This window comes from Erythrolamprus reginae, chromosome 1, assembly GCF_031021105.1.
Source record: "Erythrolamprus reginae isolate rEryReg1 chromosome 1, rEryReg1.hap1, whole genome shotgun sequence".
In the NCBI taxonomy this organism is placed as follows: domain Eukaryota; kingdom Metazoa; phylum Chordata; class Lepidosauria; order Squamata; family Dipsadidae; genus Erythrolamprus; species Erythrolamprus reginae.
This window is the reverse complement of record NC_091950.1, coordinates 277829988-277854897: the sequence shown is the minus strand read 5'-3', so window position 1 is coordinate 277854897 and position 24910 is coordinate 277829988. Positions and strand designations below refer to the sequence as shown.

Here is a 24910-nt window from a genome sequence, read left to right as displayed (position 1 = left end):
GCAGGCAGGTGGGGCTGCCCAACTGTGCAGAGCGGCTCCTCCCCTCCAGACACACGCTTTCCCGACACGCGTCTGCAGCTCCACGCGTGCCCTTCTGGACTCTGGGGAGATGCCTTCGGGAACGCGACCCTTTCAATTTTTTTCCAATGTAAGACATACCCTGAAAGTAAGACGTAGTGGGGCTTTTGGGGGTAAAAAGAAAGTAAGACACTGTCTTACTTTCGGGGAAACACGGTAGCATAGTAATTTCTATTCAATGATTTTTATTTATTCTCAGACAATCCACAATTATTAGCAACTAAAATAATAATGGCCAAATACTTGAAAACTCCAGGTAATGTAAAAGTGAATAGTGGATTAAAAAGGCCTCTTCACTTGCTTCAACAGAAAAAACATGAAATTTTAATAAAACATCAGAGGAAGAAAATACCATTCTTTCAAATTTGTATGGATTTTGTAGTTTATCTCAATGATAATTAACTATAATATGTAATATTTTAAATATGTAGTAAATTTGTATGCATGTAATACCTGCCTCTCTACTTATCATTTGGTAAACTTTTTATATTTTGCATAGGTAGAAAATTTTCCTTAACTTATGATCACAATTGAGGCAAACTTTATGCTGCTAAGCAGGATAGTTGTTAAGAGTATTTGCCCATTTTACAACCTTTCTTGCCACAGTTGTTAAGTGAATCACTACAGTTGTTAAATTAATAACACTGTTAAGTGTATCCAGCATCTTTCATAATTTTCTTGTTTTATCAGAGTCACAAAAGGTGATCACATGATCTCTGGACACTGCAACTGTCTTAAATATGAGTCAAATGCCAAGCACCTGAATTTGGATCATGTACCTATGAGGATGCTGCAATAGTCTATGCGAAGCGTGAAAAATGATCATGAGACATTTATTTTCAGTTCTGTTAAAAAAAGTTGAGGACTGCCTGTATATATTTTTTTAAATGCTTCATGTATTTACTATTTAATGTAATATTTGTTAATCATAGCTTAGGTTTTTTTTAAAAAAATCCCCAATTATGGTTACATTTCAAGCTGACAATATTTATTCTACAACAAAATTAATTACCTGATTTTTGAAATTGTTAGATTGTAAATCTGAATGTACTGGATTATTTCATCCAAAAGGCGATCTGTCATTGAATCAAAATCGGCAAATGTATCATTCTGTAGGGAAAAAAATTGAGCTTCTTATACAAAATTGTTTTGTGATAAGCATGCATCCTTAGCAAATTATAGGAATATGGAAAAAATAAAAAATAAAGAAGTAATTCCCAAGAAAGCATTAGAATAGACAGAACAAAACAACGGTAAAACAAAATGTCCTGACATCAAGACAACTCTCACCATGAGCCCATTTCATAAAGCCTAAAAGATTTTGCTTCTTTCCCTGGCCTTGAGAGATGGAAACACACCACACACACACACACATACACACACACACACACCAATGTTAGAAGCTTTCGTCATATTTTGTACATTTTGATTTGAGTTGTTTGGATTGCAATTCTGTTAATTCCTTTGTTATGTCCCTTATTTCATTATCTTTCATTATCTTTTTATATTTTCTTTTAATATTGTGATCCACCCATAGCTGATCTGGTAACACCAAAGTAGATTGGAGTTGAACTGAACAGAACCAAATTAAACTATTATATACAGCAAAACCATAACTGCTTTGAAAGACTAAAGCCTGGAAGACATAGCATGTGTTACTACACAAACCAGGATGTTAGTCAAGCTTAGTTTGTTCAATGGTTCAAGGTTAAATCAGCTATAGCTGACCATGACTTATTTAATGTTTGATGTTTAAAAAATAAATGTAAAGTACAACTTCTAGTCAGCCTGGAAGGATTGTGGGGTACCGGAACCTTTTCAGTCAACGCCAGGATACAGTACTGAGATACTGGTGGATGGTTGGAGGTGTACATCTTATCCTGCCTGAATTACTTGGCTGTTTTTGATATTACTGACCATATATCCTTCTGAGAATAGGGGGCAGAGTTTCCTTTCTCAGTGGTCAGTTGCAATGGGGAATATGAATTAAACCTTTTAATGTGGGGTACCTCAGGGCTCAGATCTTTCTTCCCTCCCCTTTAATATCTGCATGAGATCACTGGGAGATGTTCACATATAAATTAATTTAAATAAGATAGCTGTAGATGAGATATTAATAAGTAATTCTTGGCTGCTACTACCTGATTTCTCTCAGACATCAGAAAATCTATACGACCTCCCGGAAGACCAAGTTCAATGTAAGTTTTTACTAATCTTAAATCTGCACTATTGCCTAAAATAAAGGAAAATTTCAGATATTAGAAAAAATTACTTGGCAGAAATAACACATTTAAATTAAAACAATGATGTCTAATACTGTAGAAATGTTAATCAAACTACATTTGGTTTGAGATTCACATTATAGTTAAAATTCTATGAATCAAAAGACAATATTTTCTTTTTGTATTTAAAATAGAAACACTGTCTTTTAATTCAATTTTAATAAGCCCCTCACCAAAAAGCATTCTTTGCTCCAAAAAAGGGTAAATAGTTCCATTTTAAAGGAATTGAACACTGTGGTTTGTTTCAGTTAGTAATTGCTTACGGCACAAATGTACATTTAAAATATAAACACTTGAAAGCTAAACTTATTAGCCCTCTGCTAATTTTTTTGATTTGTATCAGTTTCCTTTCAACTAAATATTTAAGGAACCTAAATGGCACCTAAAATAGAACATGCACAATGCAATTTAACAATACAGTATTTTATGACAATAACTTTCCATAAACATTTGGGCAGCTGTCTTGTTTTATTAACACTGCATTACCTAGATTATTTACTACATTAAGCATCTTGCTGAGAACAAGAAATTTAGATAACAGCATATGTTTATTTAAAAATAAAATACTTGGTATTTTATGCAATGCAAGGATAATATCAAACATAAGCAGTTTCCTAATGAGCAATAACTAGATAGAAATGCTAATTTGACTATTTTCAGACTAGCATTTTGGTTTAATTACTATTAATTAGGGATTTACTTATATTTTGTACTAAATATTGTCACATTTAAACCAAATTTGAAATTGAGCATTTCAAATATTTACTAATTTATTATCAGCTGCCACAGCATACCATCTAGGCCATGCACACAGATAATGAGATGTATTCCATCTTCTGAATTTTCTTCTTCTGTGCTGAAATAAGGCATGGAAGATGCTAGACTGGAAACATCACTGTACATGAATCCAGGAAGCTGAAGTTGCTTCAATTCTTCTCTAGCATGAAGGAATCTGTAATTAATAGATGCTTTTAAAAAATCATTCAGCATAGAAATTAAAATAAGAAAATTATAGGTGTTTAACTTTCATGTATTGATTAAATACAGCTGAAAACCAGTATCAGATTCCTCAGTAAAACCCATAGATTTTAACCTCTAAAAAATTTACACAGAGAATTAATGTCCTGAATCTACATCTACATATTCCAGTTATGTGTGCTTCAGATAATAACATTTGCAAAAGCATTTTGTTGTCATTAATAAAATATTCAATATCTTCACAAGATTACTGAACATCAACCTGTTGTACCTGAACACAAATTTTGTGTTCTGTTCTGCTTTCCCAGTTTTTAAAGTAGGATGCCTCAGTCACAGTCCTTATGAACAAACAGAAAAATGCTTACTATAAATACAGTGATCCCCCGGTTATTGCGTCCCCGACCATTGCGAACAGGGTAATTTGCGATTTTTCAACCCGGAAGTCAAAATACCATCTACGCATGCGTGCCCTTTTTTTCTATGGGCACGCATGCGTAGATGGCAACCGGGAGATCAGCTGCTGGGCGGCTTCCCTGGGTCTTCCCCATCTTGCTGGCATCAGCGAGGAGTTTCCCCACCGCCCACGCAAACTCCTCGCTGCCGCTCGCCCGCCCTTCGCCTGCCCACGCCGTTCGCTCCCCCTCTTGCTGGCGGGAGGGTGAGAAGCCCTCCCCAGCACCCGCTCGCCCGCCCTTCGCCGCTCGCCCGCCCTTCGCCCTGGCCGCTTCTTCCCAGCGGAGAAATTCCAGCCCCCACCTGGTCCCGCCCGATCCTCCTCCCTGAGGCAGCTCGCCCTCCCATGGCCGCTTCCTCCACCCTCCATCGCAAGCCCTCACCACCGCAGCCAACGCGCGCTGCGATCTTCAAGCCCGGCTCCTTTCGGCCCAGCATCCCGGGCCAAGCAGCTGCCTTCCGTGACTGAGCCTGGCTGGCCCGGAAGATCATAGCGCGCGTTGCTTGCAGCGGCGAGCGAAGCCAAGCCGGCAGCAATGTCGCCGCTGCTGCAGCCAACGCGCGCTACGATCTTCCGGGCCAGCCAGGCTCAGTGACGGAAGGCAGCCGCTTGGCCCGGGATGCTGGGCCGAGAGGAGCCGGGCTTGATCCGCTGAGCCTGGCTGGCCCGGAAGATCGTAGCGCGCGTTGGCTGCAGCGGCGAGCGAAGCCAAGCCGGCAGCAATGTCGCCGCCGCTGCAGCCAACGCGCGCTACGATCTTCCAGGCCAGCCAGGCTCAGCGGATCAAGCCCGGCTCCTCTCGGCCCAGCATCCCGGGCCAAGCGGCTGCCTTCCGTGACTGAGCCTGGCTGGCCCGGAAGATCGTAGCACGCGTTGGCTGCAGCGGCGGCGACATTGCTGCCGGCTTGGCTTCGCTCGCTCGCCGCTGAGGAGCCGAAGATTGGGGGGCGGCGCGGCTCTTTTAAAACATCGCCGCCGACATGGGGGGCTTGCTAGCACCCCCCCAAACCCGGGTTGGGGGTTTGGGGGGGTGCTAGCGAGCCCCCCATGTCGGCGGCGATGTTTTAAAAGAGCCGCGCCGCCCCCCAATCTTCGGCTCCTCGCTAGCGCTGCGCTGCACATGCGCAGATGGTGTTTTTACTTCCGCAGCGCTACTTCGCGAAAACCCGCTCGTTGCGGGGGGTCCTGGAACGGAACCCTCGCAACGAGCGGGGGATCACTGTAATCCTAATTTCTGACCAAATTGAAGAAAATAGCAACCATTAGAAACAATATACAATTTATATTTCTGAATTACAATTCAAAAATGTGCATCTTTGTTATAAAATCTCTTCTGGGCCTATTTTTTAAAGTATTGATTGACTGAGTCAATAGATGGATACATGTCATTAACTCCATTCAGACTCACAGAATCGTATAAATCAAAATCAAAACATCAACTACAGGACATCAAAACAAACAATAAAAGTATCCACTTACGCTAGCATTTGTGGTTTGGGAGAATATTCATACCAGGGAACAGTTAAAATTGCACTACAGGAAGAAGTGCTGGACTGCTTGGAAAAAGAACTGGATTTATCATGTGTAGACCAATTACTTGGATATCCTTTCAAGCCTGGAGGAAATATCAAAGTATCTGGCTTGCATAATGGAGCTGTAATTGTCTCATTTCCCAATAGTTCATTAGACAAACTTTCTATTCTTAAACCTCTTTCACTTGTTAGATCAAAGTTCTCAAGGCAATCATTTATAGTTTTGTACAAAAGACTATCTTCTGCTTCTTCAAAATAACCATTTTCCACACTCTGATCTTGATCCTCCTCTTCCTCCTCATGTGGGGAAGCAGAACATAAAGTTCCCCTTTGAGGGCTAACAGGACTGCTGCTTTCAATAGAATGCACATTGGAAATCTCTGTACTAGTCTGATAGCTAAAGTAGTTTTCAACAAGTCCTTGTTTTAATATATCAGTACTACCTTCTGATGAGGGGTTATTCAAGTTTGTAAGATTTTGATTTTTTGTAAGCAATAACTTATCAGTCACTTCTTTTTGCTCTAACATTTCATCAAGATTCCTTTCATTTGTCTTTCTCATGCTATCAGCACAGGAACTTACAGAACCTGAAACAACACACGAGTTTCCTGGATAAACAACTCCTGAAGGAATTTCATTAGATTTTTCTACAGTGTAAAAGTCTTTCCCTAATCTTTGGGACTCTTTAGATATATTTTCTAAACTGAATTGTGGACTGTGAGCGTTCATAGCTGTAGATGTATCGTCATCACAAACAAACAGTTGAGGATCCTTGATTTTTGAGGTCAAGGAAGGCAAACATGTAGTTTCATTGTCTGATTGTTCAAAATATGTTATACAGTGAAGTGGCAAAATATCAGGCTCATCAATATCATCACATTTTGTTAAATCAATTGCTCCCAAGTCTAATATCGTTTTACTGTCCCTTAATTGACATTCGTCTAAAACAGATATCTTTGAATTTTCCTCAGGGGAAAGATCGTCATCAGAAGGGAGAGAGTTTATAGATGTCAGAGAAGATTGTATTTCACTAACTGCGCTTGTGCTCTCAGTACAGTGACTTTCCATTAGAGTTTTAATCATGACATCTGGTTTTTGCACAAGTTGAGGAAATGCTTTTTCACTGTTGCATGTGCTTTGGCCTTGTGGAGCTTCAAAAGCTGTATCTGCATTTGGGTGCATTGCAAAAGAACTTGGTTCACTTTCTACACCAGAATCCGAGAACCTTGATGATGCATAGGTATTATTAATATCAGGCAATTTAAGAGTCTCTCCACTTAAAACTGTAGTGGGAATTTCTTTTGTTGATTGATTAGCTGTGACCCTGGTGAAAGAATCCTCAGCATGTTGGCAGTCTGTTTCTTGCACAACTTTTGTTTCAAGTGTTAGTTCCTCTTCTGATTTAGATCTTTCTGATTCTGAACCTTCAAATGTAAGTTCTAGTGCTTTCTCTTCTGTCCCAGATCCAATTCGAACAAACACTTTATCTCCCCCGAGTGATTTCCTACAGTATGGTTTCACTTCTATTTTTGTAACTCCTGAGTTACTAATACAATTTTCACCAACCGTTCTGGATGTCAAAATGCTATCCTTATGACTGTCATCAATTCCAGTCTGGGAGGTACAAAATTTACCCAAACTGTCTGAAGCAGCACAGGGAGAGGTGACAGAAGTATGCAGGTTTTCCTCATTCCCTTCCAGTTTAATATTTTTTTGTTCAACTTTAAATTCTTTTTGACCAATTTGTTGTGGAAAGATTTTTGCATCACAGGCATGCTCACCAACAGTAACATCCAGTCCTTCCTTCTCGTATGAAGAAGTTCCTTCAAAACACTTGGAAATGTCCTCTGGTGTTGCACTTTTCAAACATTTATAGCCTACTAGGACAACCGAATCTTTAGAATTTTGTTTTACTACTTTTTTTGGATTTTCGGGTTTAATTGTTTTTATTAATTTGGTGACCTTAACTTTGGACTTATTGATATCTTCATATTTTCCTTTTGTAGACTTTGTAAACTGCTTTTCAATTTCTGAGGCAACCAAATGTTTATTGTTCAACTCTGGACTCAAAAAGGTAGTTGTGAAATTTTCTTCAGTATCTTGTCTATCTGGTTTTTTGGAATCAGACTTCGGCTGAAGAGTTAGCCAGGGAACATCCACGTCTTTATATTAAAAGACAAAATATTAAAAATAAAATTAGAATAAGCTCATGGAACTAATAACCAAATACATTTTACTATATTATGGTAAAGATTTCAAATACATATTAAAGAGGCAATTCTTTCAAGACCAGGTACCTTTGAGATAAAGCCTGACTGCTCATGACTTCATCATCATATTAGAATAGTATTAGTCTGAGTAACCAAAATCAGAAAGCTTTTCTGATTTTATCTAGATGCAATGGAATTAACCTAGAATTCCTTATACATAAAATATACAAGATACTTTAGAATACAAATCTAATTAATAATAATAGTAATAATAATAATAATAATAATAATAATAATAATAATAATAATAATAATAATAATAAACCTTTAGCAAATTCCCTGATATCAGATTATAAAACAAAAGGAAAATATTATGTGACACATTACCAAATTTTCAAGTGTCAATAAGATTTTAGATGCCTATCTTCTTTCTCTAAATGCTATATACAATTACTCAAATAATTCCCAATCTTAAGACATGATGCCTTTATATGAAAAAAAACCCAGTTTCATTAATTTATTCTGGTCTTTCTTAGTTTCAATTTATAAAATGTATTCAATCCTTGCTTTCAATAAGAATCTTTCAAGACAAAAAGTTAAAATTTTATTTCATTCCAATAAAGTTAACTCCAACATTTTTGACTTACCTTCAGTGACAGAATCTAGATACCGATCTTCAAAGATTATAGGTAAGGAATTCAAATCTCCATCTAATTCATTGCATTCAATTGGGAGAGGTGGGAGAGAACTACAGAAGGAAGTGTTTTTTATTGCAGTACACATCTGAAGGTAACTCTGGGCACTGAAAGATATCATTTATGTTAGTCACAAAAAGTAAACATATAATTTACAGTGCAATTAAAATTTAGTTGGATTCATATACTCAATAAATCGTGAACACTAATCAAAATCCAATATACATCAGGGGAGGAGGGAGATAGGGCATTGTAGGAAAAGAAGGAAACTGTACCAGAAGAACTGCTTCCCACAACTGTTCACAGAAGACTCCAATGATATAAGATTTCAATGAATGTTAAGATAGCATTTGATAAAAGTCATTATTATAAGAAGACTGAAGATACACATTTATTTATTTTATTAGATTTGTATGCCACCCCTCTCCGTAGACAGAATATGTTTTACTATTTTAAATATTACAGAATTAATTAATTTAAATCTATACAGAATATAAAGGCAAGAAGTGTATGAATTCTGATTCAATCATTTATTTTTAAAGTTACTTACTGAAGTTCTTGATATGCAAGAGCTGCCTCCCGAGGATGTTCAAAACAAAAAAAAGCTTCAGAAAATCTCCGTACCTAAAATATATTGAGATAATATGTTTTGAATTTGCTTTACTTTCCCCAAAAGTGTACTTATATCATCATTTTAAAATAATTGTTAATTAATTTTAAAAACCCATATATATATAATGGTTATGCAATGAAGGGCTACCAAAATTTTTACTACCACACTGTGGACGTGGCTTATGCAGGACGCCCTGCATTTTCTTTCAACATCTTTCAGTGCAAATTGGGTGCTCTGGGGTAGAGCTCCATTTTCGCTACCCCAGTAGCCCACCCCTGTGGTTGTATAGCATTATATAGTAATGCTTATGTATAAAATTATAGGATTTTTTTAAAAAATAAGCAATATTTGGCTGTAATGGGGGAACATTCAAAGAAAAACCACTGAAAGGTTTTTTCATAGTAAATGTGCTAGTTTTATTTAACAAAATATCATCCAAATTCATCTAAATTCAGTCATCTAAATTCAAAGTCATCTAACTTCTCCATAGGACTTTCTATGCATATGAAAAACAGCTTATATTTCTATTCCCGGTCCCTGACCTAAAATGCATATTAATTTAGCTATTCTGTTATCCTGAAAGTACATGCTTAGTCTACCTCAACTGCTTCTTATCCCGTCTTCTTTTGTAGCAGTTAAAATTAATTATTCATCTATTGTGCAGGAACAGAGATTGACCTCTAGGTTTCTCCCTTGTGGAGTTCCTCAGGGGTTGGCCCTTTCCCCCTTGCTATTTAGTATCTACATGAAACCGTTGGGTGAGATCATCCAAGAACATGGGGTGAAGTGTCATCAGTACGCTGATGACACCCAGTTGTACATCTCCACCCTGTGTCCACTCGGTGAAGCAGTGGAAGTGATGTGCCGGTGCCTGGAGGCTGTTAGGGTTTGAATGGGTGCCAACAGGCTCAAATTCAACCCTGACAAGATGGAGTGGCTGTGGGTTTTGCCTCCAAAGACAATTCCATCTGTCTGTCCATTACCCTGGGGGGGATTATTGACCCCCTCAGGCAGGGTACGCAACTTGGGCTTCCTCCTCGATCCACAGCTGGGATCACCATCTTTCAGCTGTGACGAGGAGGGCGTTTGCCCAAGTTCACTTGGTGCACCAGTTGCGGCCCTATTTGGACAGGGAGTCTCTGCTCGAGTATCACCTCGAGGTTCGACTACTGCAATGCTCTCTACATAGGGCTACCTCTGAAGAGTGTTTGGAAACAACAAATCGTGCAAAATGCGGCTGTGCGAGCAGTCACGGGTCTTCCCAGATACACCCATGTTTCTACAATACTCTGGGGGCCTGCATTGGCTGCCAATTGGTTTTCGGACACAATTCAAAGTGTTGGTGATGTCCCATAAAGCCCTACATGGCATCAGACCAGATTACTTGCAGGACCACCTTCTGCCGCATAAATTCCAGTGACCGATCAGGTCTCAGAGTTGGCCTTCTCCAGGTCCCGTCAACCAGACAATGTCATTTGGCGGGCCCCAGGGGAAGAGCCTTCTCTGTGGCGGCCCTGGTCCTCTGGAATCAGCTCCCTCCAGAGATTCGTACTACCCCCACCCTCCTCCGCAAAAGCCTTAAGATCCATCTATGTCATCAGGCATGGGGCAACTAATATATGCCCCCCCTCTGTTCTGACCATTAATGTTATGTGTGGGTGTGATTGAGTAAATTGACTGTTTTTTTTTATTAATGGGTTTTAACTATATTTTTAACCATTAGATTTGTATACTTATTATTTGCATTGTATGTTGTGAGCTGCCCCAGGTCCTGGAAAGGGACAGCATAAAATCTAATAAATAAATATATAAATATAATAACATTTTAGTGCAATTTACTGCTTAGTTGAAGTAGCTGACTCAGATGCTACTGGAATTCATTTATATGGAATCAAGATCTACAAATTTAAAAGATCTGTAGGATAACTGAGGGAATATTAAAATATCTAATTTAACTTGATCAATACTTAGTTCCAATATTATCCAGATTACAGATAAAGAATTTAGGTTGATAATAAAGTCTGCTGCCAGTCTTTATATATAGTATTTTCTAAGGTTTATGTTTTTAAATTTTAGTTAGCCAGACATCTTAGTGGTTAAGAATTAATTATCAATATGTTAGATATTTATAAAATTAAACAGCTTTACATAACTTTAGTAGCTTTAATCCAATGTTAGTAACTTTAACTTTAAAAAAAATAATTTATAAACTTAAGGAGATAAGTTTAATGAGCTAAACTGATCATATTGTAACTTTCAGTTTTACTAGAAAAGAGTTAAAATACTGTATATGATTTTACTTTTATGAACTGTAACACAAACAATAAATACCTACACGCATTATATGATGTTCTTGTGATAATAGTGCAATGACATCTTCTTGGAAGTTAACAGATTCCAGAAATTGTCCCCATAAAGCCATCAAGAGAGAGCACAGCTGTGCTAGATTCATGTTTATAAGTTCTGCCAGTTCATCAGGGTTTTCCATTTTCTGCACCAATAGAAACCAACAAATCTATAATCAAACAAATCTAAAACAATAGACTGGCTATTATCCAAAAAACTTATAAGAATTCTTTTTCCAAGTCGCCACACTAAAACTTTTTAAATATAACTTCTGTCTTTGTTTGAATTACAATATATACTTTCAACATCTCAAGTAAATTCTACATTAAGAACCATATGTGAATAAGACTAGATCTAAGAATTCAGTGGCTAATCAGACGAGGCTTCTAAAATCCAAGAGAATGGGATGATCATGGATGCCAAGGAACATTGATTTTGAATTTACATTTTCACTTAGGAATAAAGTTAATAATATCTTTAAAATTTCAAAATCCCCTTTTAAGAGCTTGATTATTACCATATCATCTGTACACAGACCAACAAGCTACCTGCCCATCACATAAGACATTTCCCATTCTTTTCTCCATGTGCAATTCTACAATTGGTAGAAGTTAATTGGATACTATTATCTTTTTTCTTAAATTAATCCATCCTTAATACATTTTCATCTTTTTTCAAAACAAAAGAGTTATGTTCCTTTAATAATTTTAAGTATTCTCTTTGGTAAATTAAGTGCTTTTCTAAATAGAAACATAGAAACATAGAAACATAGAAACATAGAAGTCTGACGGCAGAAAAAGACCTCATGGTCCATCTAGTCTGCCCTTATACTATTTTCTGTATTTTATCTTAGGATGGATATATGTTTATCCCAGGCATGTTTAAATTCAGTTACTGTGGATTTATCTACCACATCTGCTGGAAGTTTGTTCCAAGGATCTACTACTCTTTCAGTAAAATAATATTTTCTCATGTTGCTTTTGATCTTTCCCCCAACTAACTTCAGATTGTGTCCCCTTGTTCTTGTGTTCACTTTCCTATTAAAAACACTTCCCTCCTGGACCTTATTTAACCCTTTAATATATTTAAATGTTTCGATCATGACCCCCCTTTTCCTTCTGTCCTCCAGACTATACAGATTGAATTCATTAAGTCTTTCCTGATACGTTTTATGCTTAAGACCTTCCACCATTCTTGTAGCCCGTCTTTGGACCCGTTCAATTTTGTCAATATCTTTTTGTAGGTGAGGTCTCCAGAACTGAACACAGTATTCCAAATGTGGTCTCACCAGCATTCTATATAGTGGGATCATAATCTCCCTCTTCCTGCTTGTTATACCTCTAGCTATGCAGCCAAGCATCCTACTTGCTTTCCCTACCACTTGACTGCACTGTTCACCCATTTTGAGACTGTCAGAAATCACGACCCCTAAATCCTTTTCTTTTGAAGTATTTGCCAACACTGAACTGCCAATACAATACTCAGATTGAGGATTCCTTTTCCCCAAGGGCATTATTTTACATTTGGAAACATTAAACTGCAGTTTCCATTGCTTAGACCATTTATCTAGTAAAGCTAAATCATTTACCATATTACAGACGCCTCCAGGAATATCAACCCTATTGCACACTTTAGAGTCATCGGCAAATAGGCAAACCTTCCCTACCAAACCTTCCCCTATGTCACTCACAAATATATTAAAAAGAATAGGACCCAGAACAGATCCTTGTGGCACACCGCTTGTAACCTGACTCTGCTCAGAATACTCGCCATTAACAATAACTCTCTGATGTCTACGCTTCAGCCAGCTGCAAATCCATTGAACTATCCAGGGATTAAGTCCAATCTTCACTAATTTATCTATCAGCTCTTTATGTGGAACCGTATCAAAGGCTTTGCTGAAGTCCAGGTAGGCAATATCCACGGCACCACCTTCATCCAACACCTTTGTGACATAGTCAAAGAAATCAATGAGATTAGTCTGACATGATTTGCCTTCAGTAAAGCCATACCCTATCAGAGATGATTGACTAGGTTTGTAAAATGCATTATGATGTTGTACTATAACTTTTAGAAGTTGCCTTTTGCTTTTTTCCAATATTGCTGATATTTTGTTTTGAACATCTCTTCTTCCTAATGCTCAGTAGGTTTTTGAAGCTAGACATACGTTGATTAGGGGACAATACCTTTATTTCTTCACAGAGTTCCAAAAGGCGTGCTTCTACATCTACATCTACGTTCTCTGAAAAGACCAGTATATATTAAATTAATATTCCTGAATTCTAAATAATATTTAAATTACAAGCTAAACCACATTTGAATGCATCAGACATATAAAAAGCAAGGAATTTATTTTGACAGTTTTAAAATATTATAATTATCATATGAAATCTAGTAATTCCTAAAGTGACTTAAGCCATTGTATTTAGGGCCCTTCGTTCTGAAATATTTTCACTAATTATGCTTTTTATATATTAAACACATAGGATAATATAGATTTTTCCTTTAGGCCTCTTTTGATTATATATATACTTTAAAAGACAATAAGATGAAATCTTGAAATTTTATTAAGATTGACACAATCATGAGCTCATGAAAATCATCACTAGAAAAACAAGTTTGGAAGAATGTATACTGAAAATCTAAATGGGGCTGTATTTTTAAAATGTCAGAAACTGGGTCGGAGAATAAGGAATATACATAGAGGCTAATGGGGAGGTTTAACAAGCATTATTTTGGAATTCCAATTATCATATGCCCTTAATATAACAAAGGAGTAGTTGTCATTTTCTGAGATTCTCCTTTTCCCCCCTGAAAATTTGTTCCTTCTCTCTTAAGGTAACTGCCTTAAACAATGTAATCAGTAGTCTGACTTAGGAATTGGCAAAAATTGTTGCTCCAGCAATTGTCTCTGCTGGAACCCATTCTGTTCATGTAACTTAAGATAGAAGCCATTAAATTAAATTTATTCAGAACAAAAATCCCTTGCAGGTAATCCTTGATTTATGATCACAACTGAGACCGGATTTCTGGTGGCAAGTCATTACACTCATAAATCAGAACACCTAAGTGACTGAACCAAATGAAAAAAAATACAGGAATTGTATTTTCATACATGTAAAATTAATTGCTAAGGTTTTTTAAATAATTCATTTGCCTCATTGATAAAAATGTCTATCAATTTAAATCTATTAGGGAATTTTTCAGATTAATTATACTGCAGATGTACCGTATTTGTTCTCAAATGAAATACAGCTTAAAACCTTTTCTAACCAAACGTTCTCACAACTATCTTTTAAAATTTTGTAACTGGGATTAAAATGAGCATTTTTAGAGTTGGAGAGTAAAGACCAATAACCAAATTTAGCTGATCTCAGAAACTATACACCTCTAGATATGGTTACTATCTGGATAGAAGAGCTCTTGGATATACCAAGGCAGTATTGGGAATTGCAAATCAATTCTTGTAGTCACTGGGAATCAAGCTTGATTTGAAAACTCATATCGTAAACTTACATCATTCCCTGCAACCGCTATATTAGTTTACATAGATTTTTTTTTAAAAAAATGTAGTCATAAAAATGTCTTTAAACTAGGATGTCACTTAAAAGTAGTTTGGACATGTCTATACATTTGAAGTATTAACTTCTTTAAAAGTCTTTGAAGTTTTCATAAAGGCTGAATTAGTAGTGCTTCATGAGAAAATAAAGAAAATTTGGACAAAATATTAAGATATAACAGCATAAACTTTGATTTTTTTAAAAAGAGGATGTGAAATAACTTTCCAAAAACAGAGCAAGTTTTTCTAGCATAGTTATTTAAATTTTGAAACAAAGATTTTTATAGCTCAATTACAATTGCACCCTGGAAGGTATTTTATTAACATTTCCTTGTGAAAAATTCTCTGGAGATTCTCTCACAGATTTGAGATAAGGTAATGTTCTGCATAGGAGTGAACTTATTTTTCTAAGGCTTACTGTTCTATTGAAGGTACCACCAACACATTCAGGTAAAACTGCCTCTAACTGCTAAATATTGAGAGTTTGACATGAGATCCTAGTAGGAACAGAACAAGTCAGCATTCACCCTTCATTTTTTCTGAAATGTAGCAATCCTTTGTTTTGGCCCAGGCTATGAAGAGTTTTATAAGCTCAGCTATGTTTTTACACAAACTTGGTCAATTCATAAGTTCCAGGAATGGGCAGAAAGATTTGAACTTGAAGCAAATCTTTTACCATCTAGAGCTCGGACCAAATTTTCCAATAAACCAGAATTTTGTCACAAGCACAGAACAGAATGTTCTGTTGTCTCATAATTGGCTTGTATTTTCTGTAAATTTCATCAAGCTATGAAGCTTAGAGTCTGCGATAACCAAAAACAACAAGAGCAGGTTTACTTTGTTGACATTGACTTTGAGTGAGATAAAAGAGGGGAAAAGGGGTCATTTAATGTGAGCCAGAGCTGCCTACGTGATAATTTTCACTTTGTTTTCAATTATTCGCTATGGGGAAGTTGTTACAATTTAGTAATGTAATGTCCGTCTATATTTTCATGTTATGCACTTTCTCGTAGGTCACCAATTGGAAAAGTGAACATCAAACTACACTTTGGAGAAAAGCTTCCAACCAACAGCCTGAGAAGTGTATTTATGTTGTTCTCAGGCTTTTCATAGACTATATTCAAGAAACACAATGTTATACCGCCCCGAGTCCTTGGAGAAGGGCGGCATACAAATCAAATCAAATAAATAAATAAATACTGTTGATTCTTCACTAGGTTCAGTTGTATATCTGTCCATTCAAGTAGGCTGGAAAAAGTGCACTTAAGTTATTATTTTCATTGTTTGTTCTTATTATTAGTTTTTTAATTCCCACTTTTATATATAATTCAAGGCGACAAAAATACCTAATTTTCTTCTGAGAAAGAATGACTGGCCCAAAGTCACCCAGCTGGCTTTCATGCCTAAAGCAGACCTAGAATCTATCATTTCCTGATTTCTAGGCAAGCACCTAGACAAGCATTGTTAAGTTGCCTTTGATAAGTTGGATAGCTTCTTGCATATCATGTATGTCCCATACTAGTAAATTATGCTATGTATTGACATATGTAATTTCAAGACAGCACATGTATTATGTGTAAAATATGAAAGAATGGGCTTGTTTTAAACCATGAATCAACAGAGCCACAATCCATATTACAAATCATATGGAATTAATTATTTACAGTGGCATGTTTTCTTCAATATGCATGTGAATTCCTTTAAGATACAGCTAGTGAGTCACAGGAGATGGTATCAAAATGTTAGGAAGTCCACCAGGCAACTAGGCTAAGGAGCACCAACATCTGCAGGGGAATGAGGAACAATAATGAAATCTCTGTGACATCAATGTGCCAATGCATGTGATTGATATACTGGATTTATCTAGATGTCAGGATGTAAGAATTTGGTCAATGCATTTGGATGATGTTCTCACATCATGGCATTTGTTGTCATTTTGATGTCATTAGTTTGCTGCAGATACTACTGCTAAAGGACATATGATACAAATTGAAGAACTTGCTGCATAATTATTTTATTTTTAAAACAGCTAGGGCCAGTTGGATGAACAAATTAGGATATTCATCCCAGTGATTATTCCAGTTTAAGGCAAACAGATACCAAAAATGCAATGCTTTTTCCACTTACAGCAAAATGGATTGTATCTTAAAGTACAATTAGATTCCTAAGCAGACTAACATAGAGCTACAACTCAGTTAAAAGGTTTTTTGGCCTTCTGTAATTTAACACAATCAAGAACATATTCTTCCTTTATTTTTTTTCTAATTAAGAAGTTTATAATGTAAGCTTTTAAGAAAGCCACTATTTATTTATTTATTTATAAATAAATTATAAATATACAGTTCATTCAGAAAGTATTCAGATCCCGTTTGTCAATTTTGTTATGCTGCAGCCTAATTCTACAGTTGTTACAATTCATTTTTTTCTCATAAATCTACACTCAGTAGATTAGTACTTTACTCAGTAAAGTATTTTTACTTTACAAAGTAAATATAACATTTTAGAAATGTCTATAAATTTATTAAAAAGAAAAAAATGAAGTATCACATTGCATAAGTATTCTGACTCTTTGTAACAACACTTGAAATTTAGCTCAGATGCCCCCCATTTCTCTTGCTGATTGCTGACACACCTTGATTGGAGTCAATCTGGGGTAAATTAAATTGATTGGACATGATTTGGAAAGGCACACATTTCTCTATCGAACGCCTTATAGTTGACAATGCATACTGTAGTAGAACAAAAGCCATTTCTGCTATAATGAACTGCACAACTACCACTGTGGCCCTCCCCCAATCTGGGCTTTATTGCAGGGTGAGTAGAAGGAAGCCTCTCCTCAATGTAAAACACACAAAAGCCTACTTTGAGTTTGTTCTCTGGTCTGATGAAACCAAGGTTCAACTAGTTGGTTTCAATTCTAAACGTTACATCTGGAGGATATCAGGCACTGCTCATCACCTACCCAATGTCAAGCCAACAGTGAAGCATGGTGGTGGCAGCAATGTGCTTTGCAAGTACTAAAGATACCCTATGTCCCTTCACTATTGAATACAGGCGCAGGCTGTTATGGGTGAGTGTTGTCCACCTCTCAAACCAAAGCACAAATGTTTCTTGCAACCTGCAATTTTTTTCTGGAAATCCATTCATACTCTCGCACTATTCGAAGTGTGTTCATCCCAAAATGCACCATCCCTCATGATCCAGTCAGAGCTGAAGAAACTTCTTGGATGTGAAAGAGAAGAAAAACAAAGAAGTCCAGCTGCCTCTTAAAAAAGCACCTTTGGGACAACCATGATTTGGATGACTGAGAATCTCCACAGACATTTAGCTATGCATTTTGGGATGAACATTCTTCGAGTGGTGTGGGAGTATGAATGGATTTCCAAAAAATTGCAAACTACAGGGACCATTCACACTTCAGTTAGAGATGAAGACAACACAGCTTCATCTACAACAGTCTGTGCCAGATGTTCATCAATGAAGGGACACAGGGCAGAAACATCCTGTAAAAAACAGTTCCACACTACAGTCCTTTCAGCCTTACAAGGCAGCTCCAAACCCATTTGCACTACTCAGGTGAACCTGAGGAGACAGACAACCACTAAGTGGCCTCAATGATTCTCTAAAAGAATGCAAATGACCAGCTGTCTGCCAGGAATAAAAATCCTTCCATTCCCCACTATCCAGTCAGAACTGAAGAAGCTTTTTGGAAGAGAAGCAAAATGTCTTCAAAGAAAAACAAGAAAGTCCAGTTGCCTCTTGAAAAAGCATCTTTGGGAAAACTATGACCTAGATGACTGAGAATCTCCATAGACATGCTGTGGGGGTGTTTTTAACCAGTGGGGTCTGGGAGACTGGTCAGGGTTGAGGGAAAGTGAATGGAAAGTACATGGATATCCTCAGTGAAAACTTGTTTCATATTGCTCAGGACCTCGGACTGGGCTGAAGGTTCACTTTCTAACATGATAAAGATTCTAAACACCCAGCCAAGAAACACAGGAGTGGCTTAGGGAAAACTCTGTGAATGTCCTAGAGTGGCCAAGCCTGACTTGAACTCTATTGAACATCTCTAGAGGGACATGCAAATGGCTGTCCATCAACAATTTCCATCCAACCTGAGCTTGAGAGGATTTTCAAGGAAGAATGACAGAAAATCCCCCAATCCAGCTGTGAAAATTTTGTCTTGTCACACCCAAAAAGACCTAAGCTGTAATTGCTGCCAAAAGTTCTTCAACAAAGTACTAAGTGAAGAAGGGTCTGAATATTTATGCCAATGTGATGTTTCAGTTTTTTCTTTTTAATAAATATTTATTATTTATTTATTTATTACTTAGATTTGTATGCCGCCCCTCTCCGAAGACTGTATATTAGTGAAATATACAGACATTTCTAAAATTCTGTTTTCACTTTGTCATTATGGGGTACTGAATGTAGATTGATGAGAAAAAAAATGAATTGCAACAACTGTAAAATCAGGCTGCTGCATAACAAAATTGACAAAATCAAAACGGGTTTGAATACTTTCTAAATGCATTGTATATAAAGGCAACAATGGGATTCTAAATAATATCCAAAAGAGTATATTGAATTGGATCTTTTTCATGAACAGAAATGCTTTTGCAGTTGGCACTGCTTGGACAGAAGATATTCCAATTCAATGGATGCTATTAATAACGGGAATGTAGTGGCTATTTTATTTTTTCTTTGACATTTCTATCATATGCTGTTTAGGAGAATATTATTTCCAAATCTTCCTACCCTTTTCCTTTTTACCAGAACATCCTGGGATAGAATTTCATGTATGGGGAATCTGAATTCAACTCAATGAATATTTACACTTATAGCATAAGCATATATTATTATTTTATCTCATGCCTGAAAGTAAAACCAGATACTATTACAAAGCATGCTATCAGAAGGACAAATAGACAGGAGAAACTGAACTTCCAGTGAAAGTATCTCATTTCATCAATACTGTAACTTCAGACAAAGCTGGACAGAGCCTTAATTTAATGTATTTATTATAGTAATTAATCCTTCACCCCTGGTGTTGAACTGCTCTTTAAGGCTCCTTGATCTTCTATAAACAGGAAATAATAGGTATTATTTACAAACAATAATATAATTTTACTATAATAAATCCTAGTGGGTTATAAATATAACCCACTTTTTAAAGAACATACCTATATAGGCGTCCCCCTGGATTCGTAGATATTTTCTTCTGAGAAGACGTTCATAAAGGACCTGCATGCTGGACTTGGCTAGTTATAGGGATTGTACACACGACTAGTTACTACACTCTTCCATTTGTGCTTATTATTACTATTATTATTAGCTTTAAAGTTAATAAGAAATCTTATAATTTGCCTACTAATTAGTGAAATTAGATAAGAAAATTAAAGAATAGAATTTAGTAGACTTCTAGATCTGGAGTTGATGATGTACATTATGGTTACTTTGGGCTTGTAATTTGTTTGTTTAATCTGTTAATGAAAGATTGTTCAAATGCTAACAATTTTTGTTATTTAAATATAGTAGGGTAGAAAATGATTTGTTCAAAACTTGTCTCTTTTTGTAAGAAAAAAAAGGCAATTATGAAAATCAAAATGTACATCAGAAAAATAAGAAAACAGAAGGCAAAAAGAAAGTATACAATGCAAGGCAATTAAAAAAAAACAATGATTTCAGATTATTTTTGCTAGAATCCCATTTGAATTCTAGATAGTGTACAACAAATACCCCCTTGTTTTATGATGATAATTCAAAATATTACATTTTTCTGTTTATAATCAGAATGCATATTGCAGGTAAGTAAGCCAGTATCTCATCCAAACTTACATACTTGCAACTTTGATTTGCACTCAGTATGTTTATCAATAGGTTTTATAAGTTCATGTTAGTAATATTAGTACACATCACCAATCCAGTAAATGTCCTAGGCATAACAAGTTTTTTTTTTCATATGCACAGGCCAAATTAAAATATTGAATAAATGAACCTAAAAATCAAAATATAATATTATCTATAGAAAATGTCAGCAATAAAACATAATGTATTAAAAAATCCTCTTTTCAATTCTAAATCATAAAAAAAAATGACTAACTCATGGGTTCCATTTAATTCCTGCAAAGATTTGGGGTGAGTTCATTTAAATAATTTTATGTGGGGTAACTTATTATTAAACTTAACTTTTAATGTTAAGGAAAATATTTAGATATTTTCCTTAAATAATTCATAAAACCAAATAAATGTATTTACAACTATATGACCAAAATATATCACCTTACAAATTATTACTGTGTATAATGCAAAGAAATAATTCATTACAGAATACAAGGATTTTATTAATAACAACCAAATGCTATATCCCAATTTATGTATCAATTTAGGGGTATATTTTGCTATTCTAATGAAATGTTAGATGATAATCTAGGAAGGTGCAGAGATTTGCATCTTCAGAGAAAGTAGATGCATGTTACTGTATTTGTTGACAGCTTAAAGAAGCTGTGCCCTTTGTTAAGTAATGACACACAGAATACATTATTACCTTATACAGATTATAAGGTATTGATATAGTATATTTTCATGTTCTCTCTGAAATATTTTTTCATGTCAGATTCAAGTATCTGCAGATTATTGCTGAAGTTTTAATGTACAATAATAGATTTTAACTGTACTGTATCTATATACTATTGCATATAAAATTAGATTTATGAAAGCTACTAGTTTGTTTTGTCAGCCTGTACATGTAAATATAATACTCTGTACAAACTAACTCTAACCCTTCCAGGAGCATGATCAGATAAATTAATCCAGAATAGAAGGCATTTTATTCTGTCCGTATATGGGTCTTTGGATTACTGTATCATTTTCCACATTCAAGTGGCAAAAGTAGATTTTCTTAGCTAAAACACCATAACATGTTAAGTTATTATATGGAACCACACTGGCATTTTCTCATTTCTGAAGTTCCTTAAAATCACACCACTGAAATTTAGTCGCATTATTAGGACTCACTGGGAATATGGATTTTAAGTGTTCTGGCTTCAATATACTTTATAAATAAATCTAAAAATCTAAATAAAATATTAGAGAAATATCAGCAAAAGCATAATGTATTAAGAACTCTCTATTTTAAAGTGGATTTTTTGCAAGATAGTAATTGGTTAATTTGTAGCCCTTAAGTCAGTAAGAAAGAGTCTGACCCCAGCTGCTATGTCAGCAGAGACAAGCATGAACCAACATGCAGTTCATTCATGGTAAACTAGATAATCCAGAAACGTAGCGTAATATGAATATCAACAAAGCTGCTAACTTTCTAATTCTATCAATTGCATTAAATCTTTAATAACTGACATTCCAAAAAGCAGTTTACTGTAGATGCATATAAAACTGCAAATACCACTGGATCTGTCTGTCATTTTAACCATTATATCAATAAAGACTAACTTGCTATTGTGGACATTACTAAAAATCAGATGAATGCTGATACGCCTCCTGTCTCGTTTTTGAAAAAGTTGGTTTAATTAAGAAATTCTATTTTATTTTTCGGATTCCAATCAAACTGAACTGCATGAGAGTTGGGATGAACAAGAAGTGTACAGGCAATCCTTGTCTTATAACTGGGACCGGAATCTCCATCATTAAGCAATGTGGTTGTGATCTGAGTTGTGCCCAATTTTATCACCTTTTTGCTGTGGTTGCTCAGCAAATCACACAATTATTAAACAAATCTAACTTCCCTCACTGACTTTGAAACCTCCTGTGAAGGTAACAAATGCTGATCACATGACCTTGGATGCTGTCACCATTATAAATTGTAAATACATGCCAGTTACCAAGGGCCCAAAATTTGATCCTGTGACTGCAAGGGTGCTGTGACAGACATAAGCCGTAAGAACTGGTCATAAATCATTTTTTTAAAATCACCAATGGTCATTAAACAAATGGTTGCAAGAACTACCTGTACGAGTACTTGTCTCAATGGTGACTATGTGTTTATCTCCATGTCTCTAAATCCTAGGCTTATCTTGTATTAGTAATATCAAAGTTATACAATAGTATATCACCACCGTATACAATATACAGTGTTAAGGGATTCTAAATCACCATATCATATCACATGGCCCCAGAAAGAACGATAAGTCCTTCATTTGAAATAAAACTGTTTTCTCAGTGTATATCCTATTATATTATGTAGGAATTTTCAGCTTTTAATTCTTATTGTTATTAATGCAAATACATTTGAAATTCTGCAGTAATTGTAGTTTATGTTGAGGAGCACAGGGTACTTTTATTAATATATTGTATGATTATAATGTTAATATGTCTACTTAGAAAAAGTATGTAGGTGCATTGACATATTATATGAGAAAACAGGATAAATTTTACATTTTGAAGAAATAGTCTAAATATTAAATAAAAAACAGGCTATATAATTAGCTCTATGGGCATTTTTAAATTGTATAATTGCCTATAGGCTTTGGCACCAAAGGAAAGATATTTTGACATACCTGCATCTAATTTGTGACAGGAAGGCAGTTCATTTGATAAATTGGTAAAATAACTATGTAATCCTTTGAAAGCGAGCAGCAAACTGGCACAAAGTGTATGGTGAAGACTGTAAGCATGATTCAAGAAAGGGTCTGCTATTACAAAACTGCAACCCTAAAAATGAATTCATAATTTATAAGTCATAAAGAAACACAAACAGTTTATTTCAAGTTTAAAGACAATGCTAAGGTATTACCTAAGACATTCTTTTTATATAAGTTTCCCTCCTCACCTACCCACATACGTATTCACAAAAAACACCCAAAGTTAAGGGCAGTCCAGGAGGGAGGGAGGGATGGAAGGAACATGTCCTAATTCTGGAAGTGTTATTCAATATTACAGTTCATGGAATTTCTTTGTTAAAATGTTTACTTTTTAGCATATATTTCTCAGTCAAATAAATAAAAAACAGCTGCAGTACAACAACAAAATTATGTTCCATAGCATCATGACCAACATTTCTACTAAGCAATATTTTAATACAGCAGATATTTGTCAATATCTACTCCATGTAATGTTTTTCTTCTTTAAAATATTCTGAAAATGACTTGTACTGTTCAATCTATGAAGAAGACAAAATAATTCCAATCTTACATCAGATGATAATTGCTTGGTGTAATTGTTGCCAAAGACAACACTTTCGAGAGAAGGAATCACAGAATCCCTGCTCTGTGCTGGTGCATTTCTGTTTAACCAAGTATTCTTTATAGGACGAGGAAAGCTAAAAACAAATGAAGGCAGAATTAAACATCAAAAGAAATACAGAAATGCCAAGTGTGCAGGAAAAAATCAATAGTAGAGAATTAAAACTTGATACAAACTACTAGTTCAGTATTTGTTGCAACTAGTGTATAAGGCCACTATACTGCACAGAATATAATAATGTATAAAATTATATAATGCATAACATTATTTAAATTATTGTAAATACAGGTGTCCTTACAACTTACGACCACAATTGAGCCCCGAATTTTATGACTTTTCCTGCAACAGTTGTTAAGTGAATCAATGCAGCTGTTAAGTTAGTAACACAGTTGTTAAATGAATCTGGCTTCCTTACTGACTTTTGTTTCAGAAGGTCCCAAAAGGTGATCACATTGGTTGCCAAGTACAGTGGTACCTCTACCTACAAACGCCTCTACTTACAAACTTTTCTAGAACTGGATGTTCAAGATTATTTTTCCTCTTCTCAAGAACCATTTTCCACTTACAAACCCGAGCCTCCGAAACTGTAACTGGAAAGGGCAGGGAGAAGCCTCGGTGGGGCCTCTCTAGGAATCTCCTGGGAAGAAACAGGCCTCCTTCTTCCCTGTGGTTCCCCCAATCACACACATTATTTTCTTTTATCTTGATTCCTATGGGAAAAATTGCTTCTTCTTACAAACTTTTCTACTTAAGAACCTGGTCACAGAATGAATTAAGTTCGTAAGAAGAGGTACCACTGTATCTCAATTTTGATCATATCATTGCACTGTGAAGATGCTACAAAGGTCATAAGTGTGAAAAACAGTCATAAGTCACTTTTTTCTAGTGCTTTTGTCATTTTGAATAGTCACTATATGAACTGTTGTAAGTTGAGGGCTACCTGTAATATTTTAGATGTTTGTAGA

General features: G+C 35.7%; 1 protein-coding gene across 3 annotated transcripts in view; it reads right to left on the bottom strand.

Moving 5' to 3' along the window:
• Positions 1–24910, bottom strand: part of FAM135A (family with sequence similarity 135 member A) — a 56458-nt gene that overhangs the window by 7230 nt on the left and 24318 nt on the right. For 2 of the 3 annotated variants that reach the window (XM_070733059.1, XM_070733058.1), the window contains exons 8-18: positions 23895–24021; positions 23261–23414; positions 19931–20008; positions 13375–13430; positions 11178–11333; positions 8780–8853; positions 8182–8336; positions 5272–7486; positions 3155–3312; positions 2220–2311; positions 1091–1188 (exon numbers count right to left, since the gene is read on the bottom strand). In XM_070733059.1, the coding sequence (XP_070589160.1) occupies positions 1091–1188; positions 2220–2311; positions 3155–3312; positions 5272–7486; positions 8182–8336; positions 8780–8853; positions 11178–11333; positions 13375–13430; positions 19931–20008; positions 23261–23414; positions 23895–24021 (3363 nt within the window). Of the gene's footprint in view, positions 1–1090; positions 1189–2219; positions 2312–3126; positions 3313–5271; positions 7487–8181; positions 8337–8779; positions 8854–11177; positions 11334–13374; positions 13431–19930; positions 20009–23260; positions 23415–23894; positions 24022–24910 lie in introns of all 3 variants that reach the window. The other variant, XR_011557387.1, reaches the window with a different exon arrangement.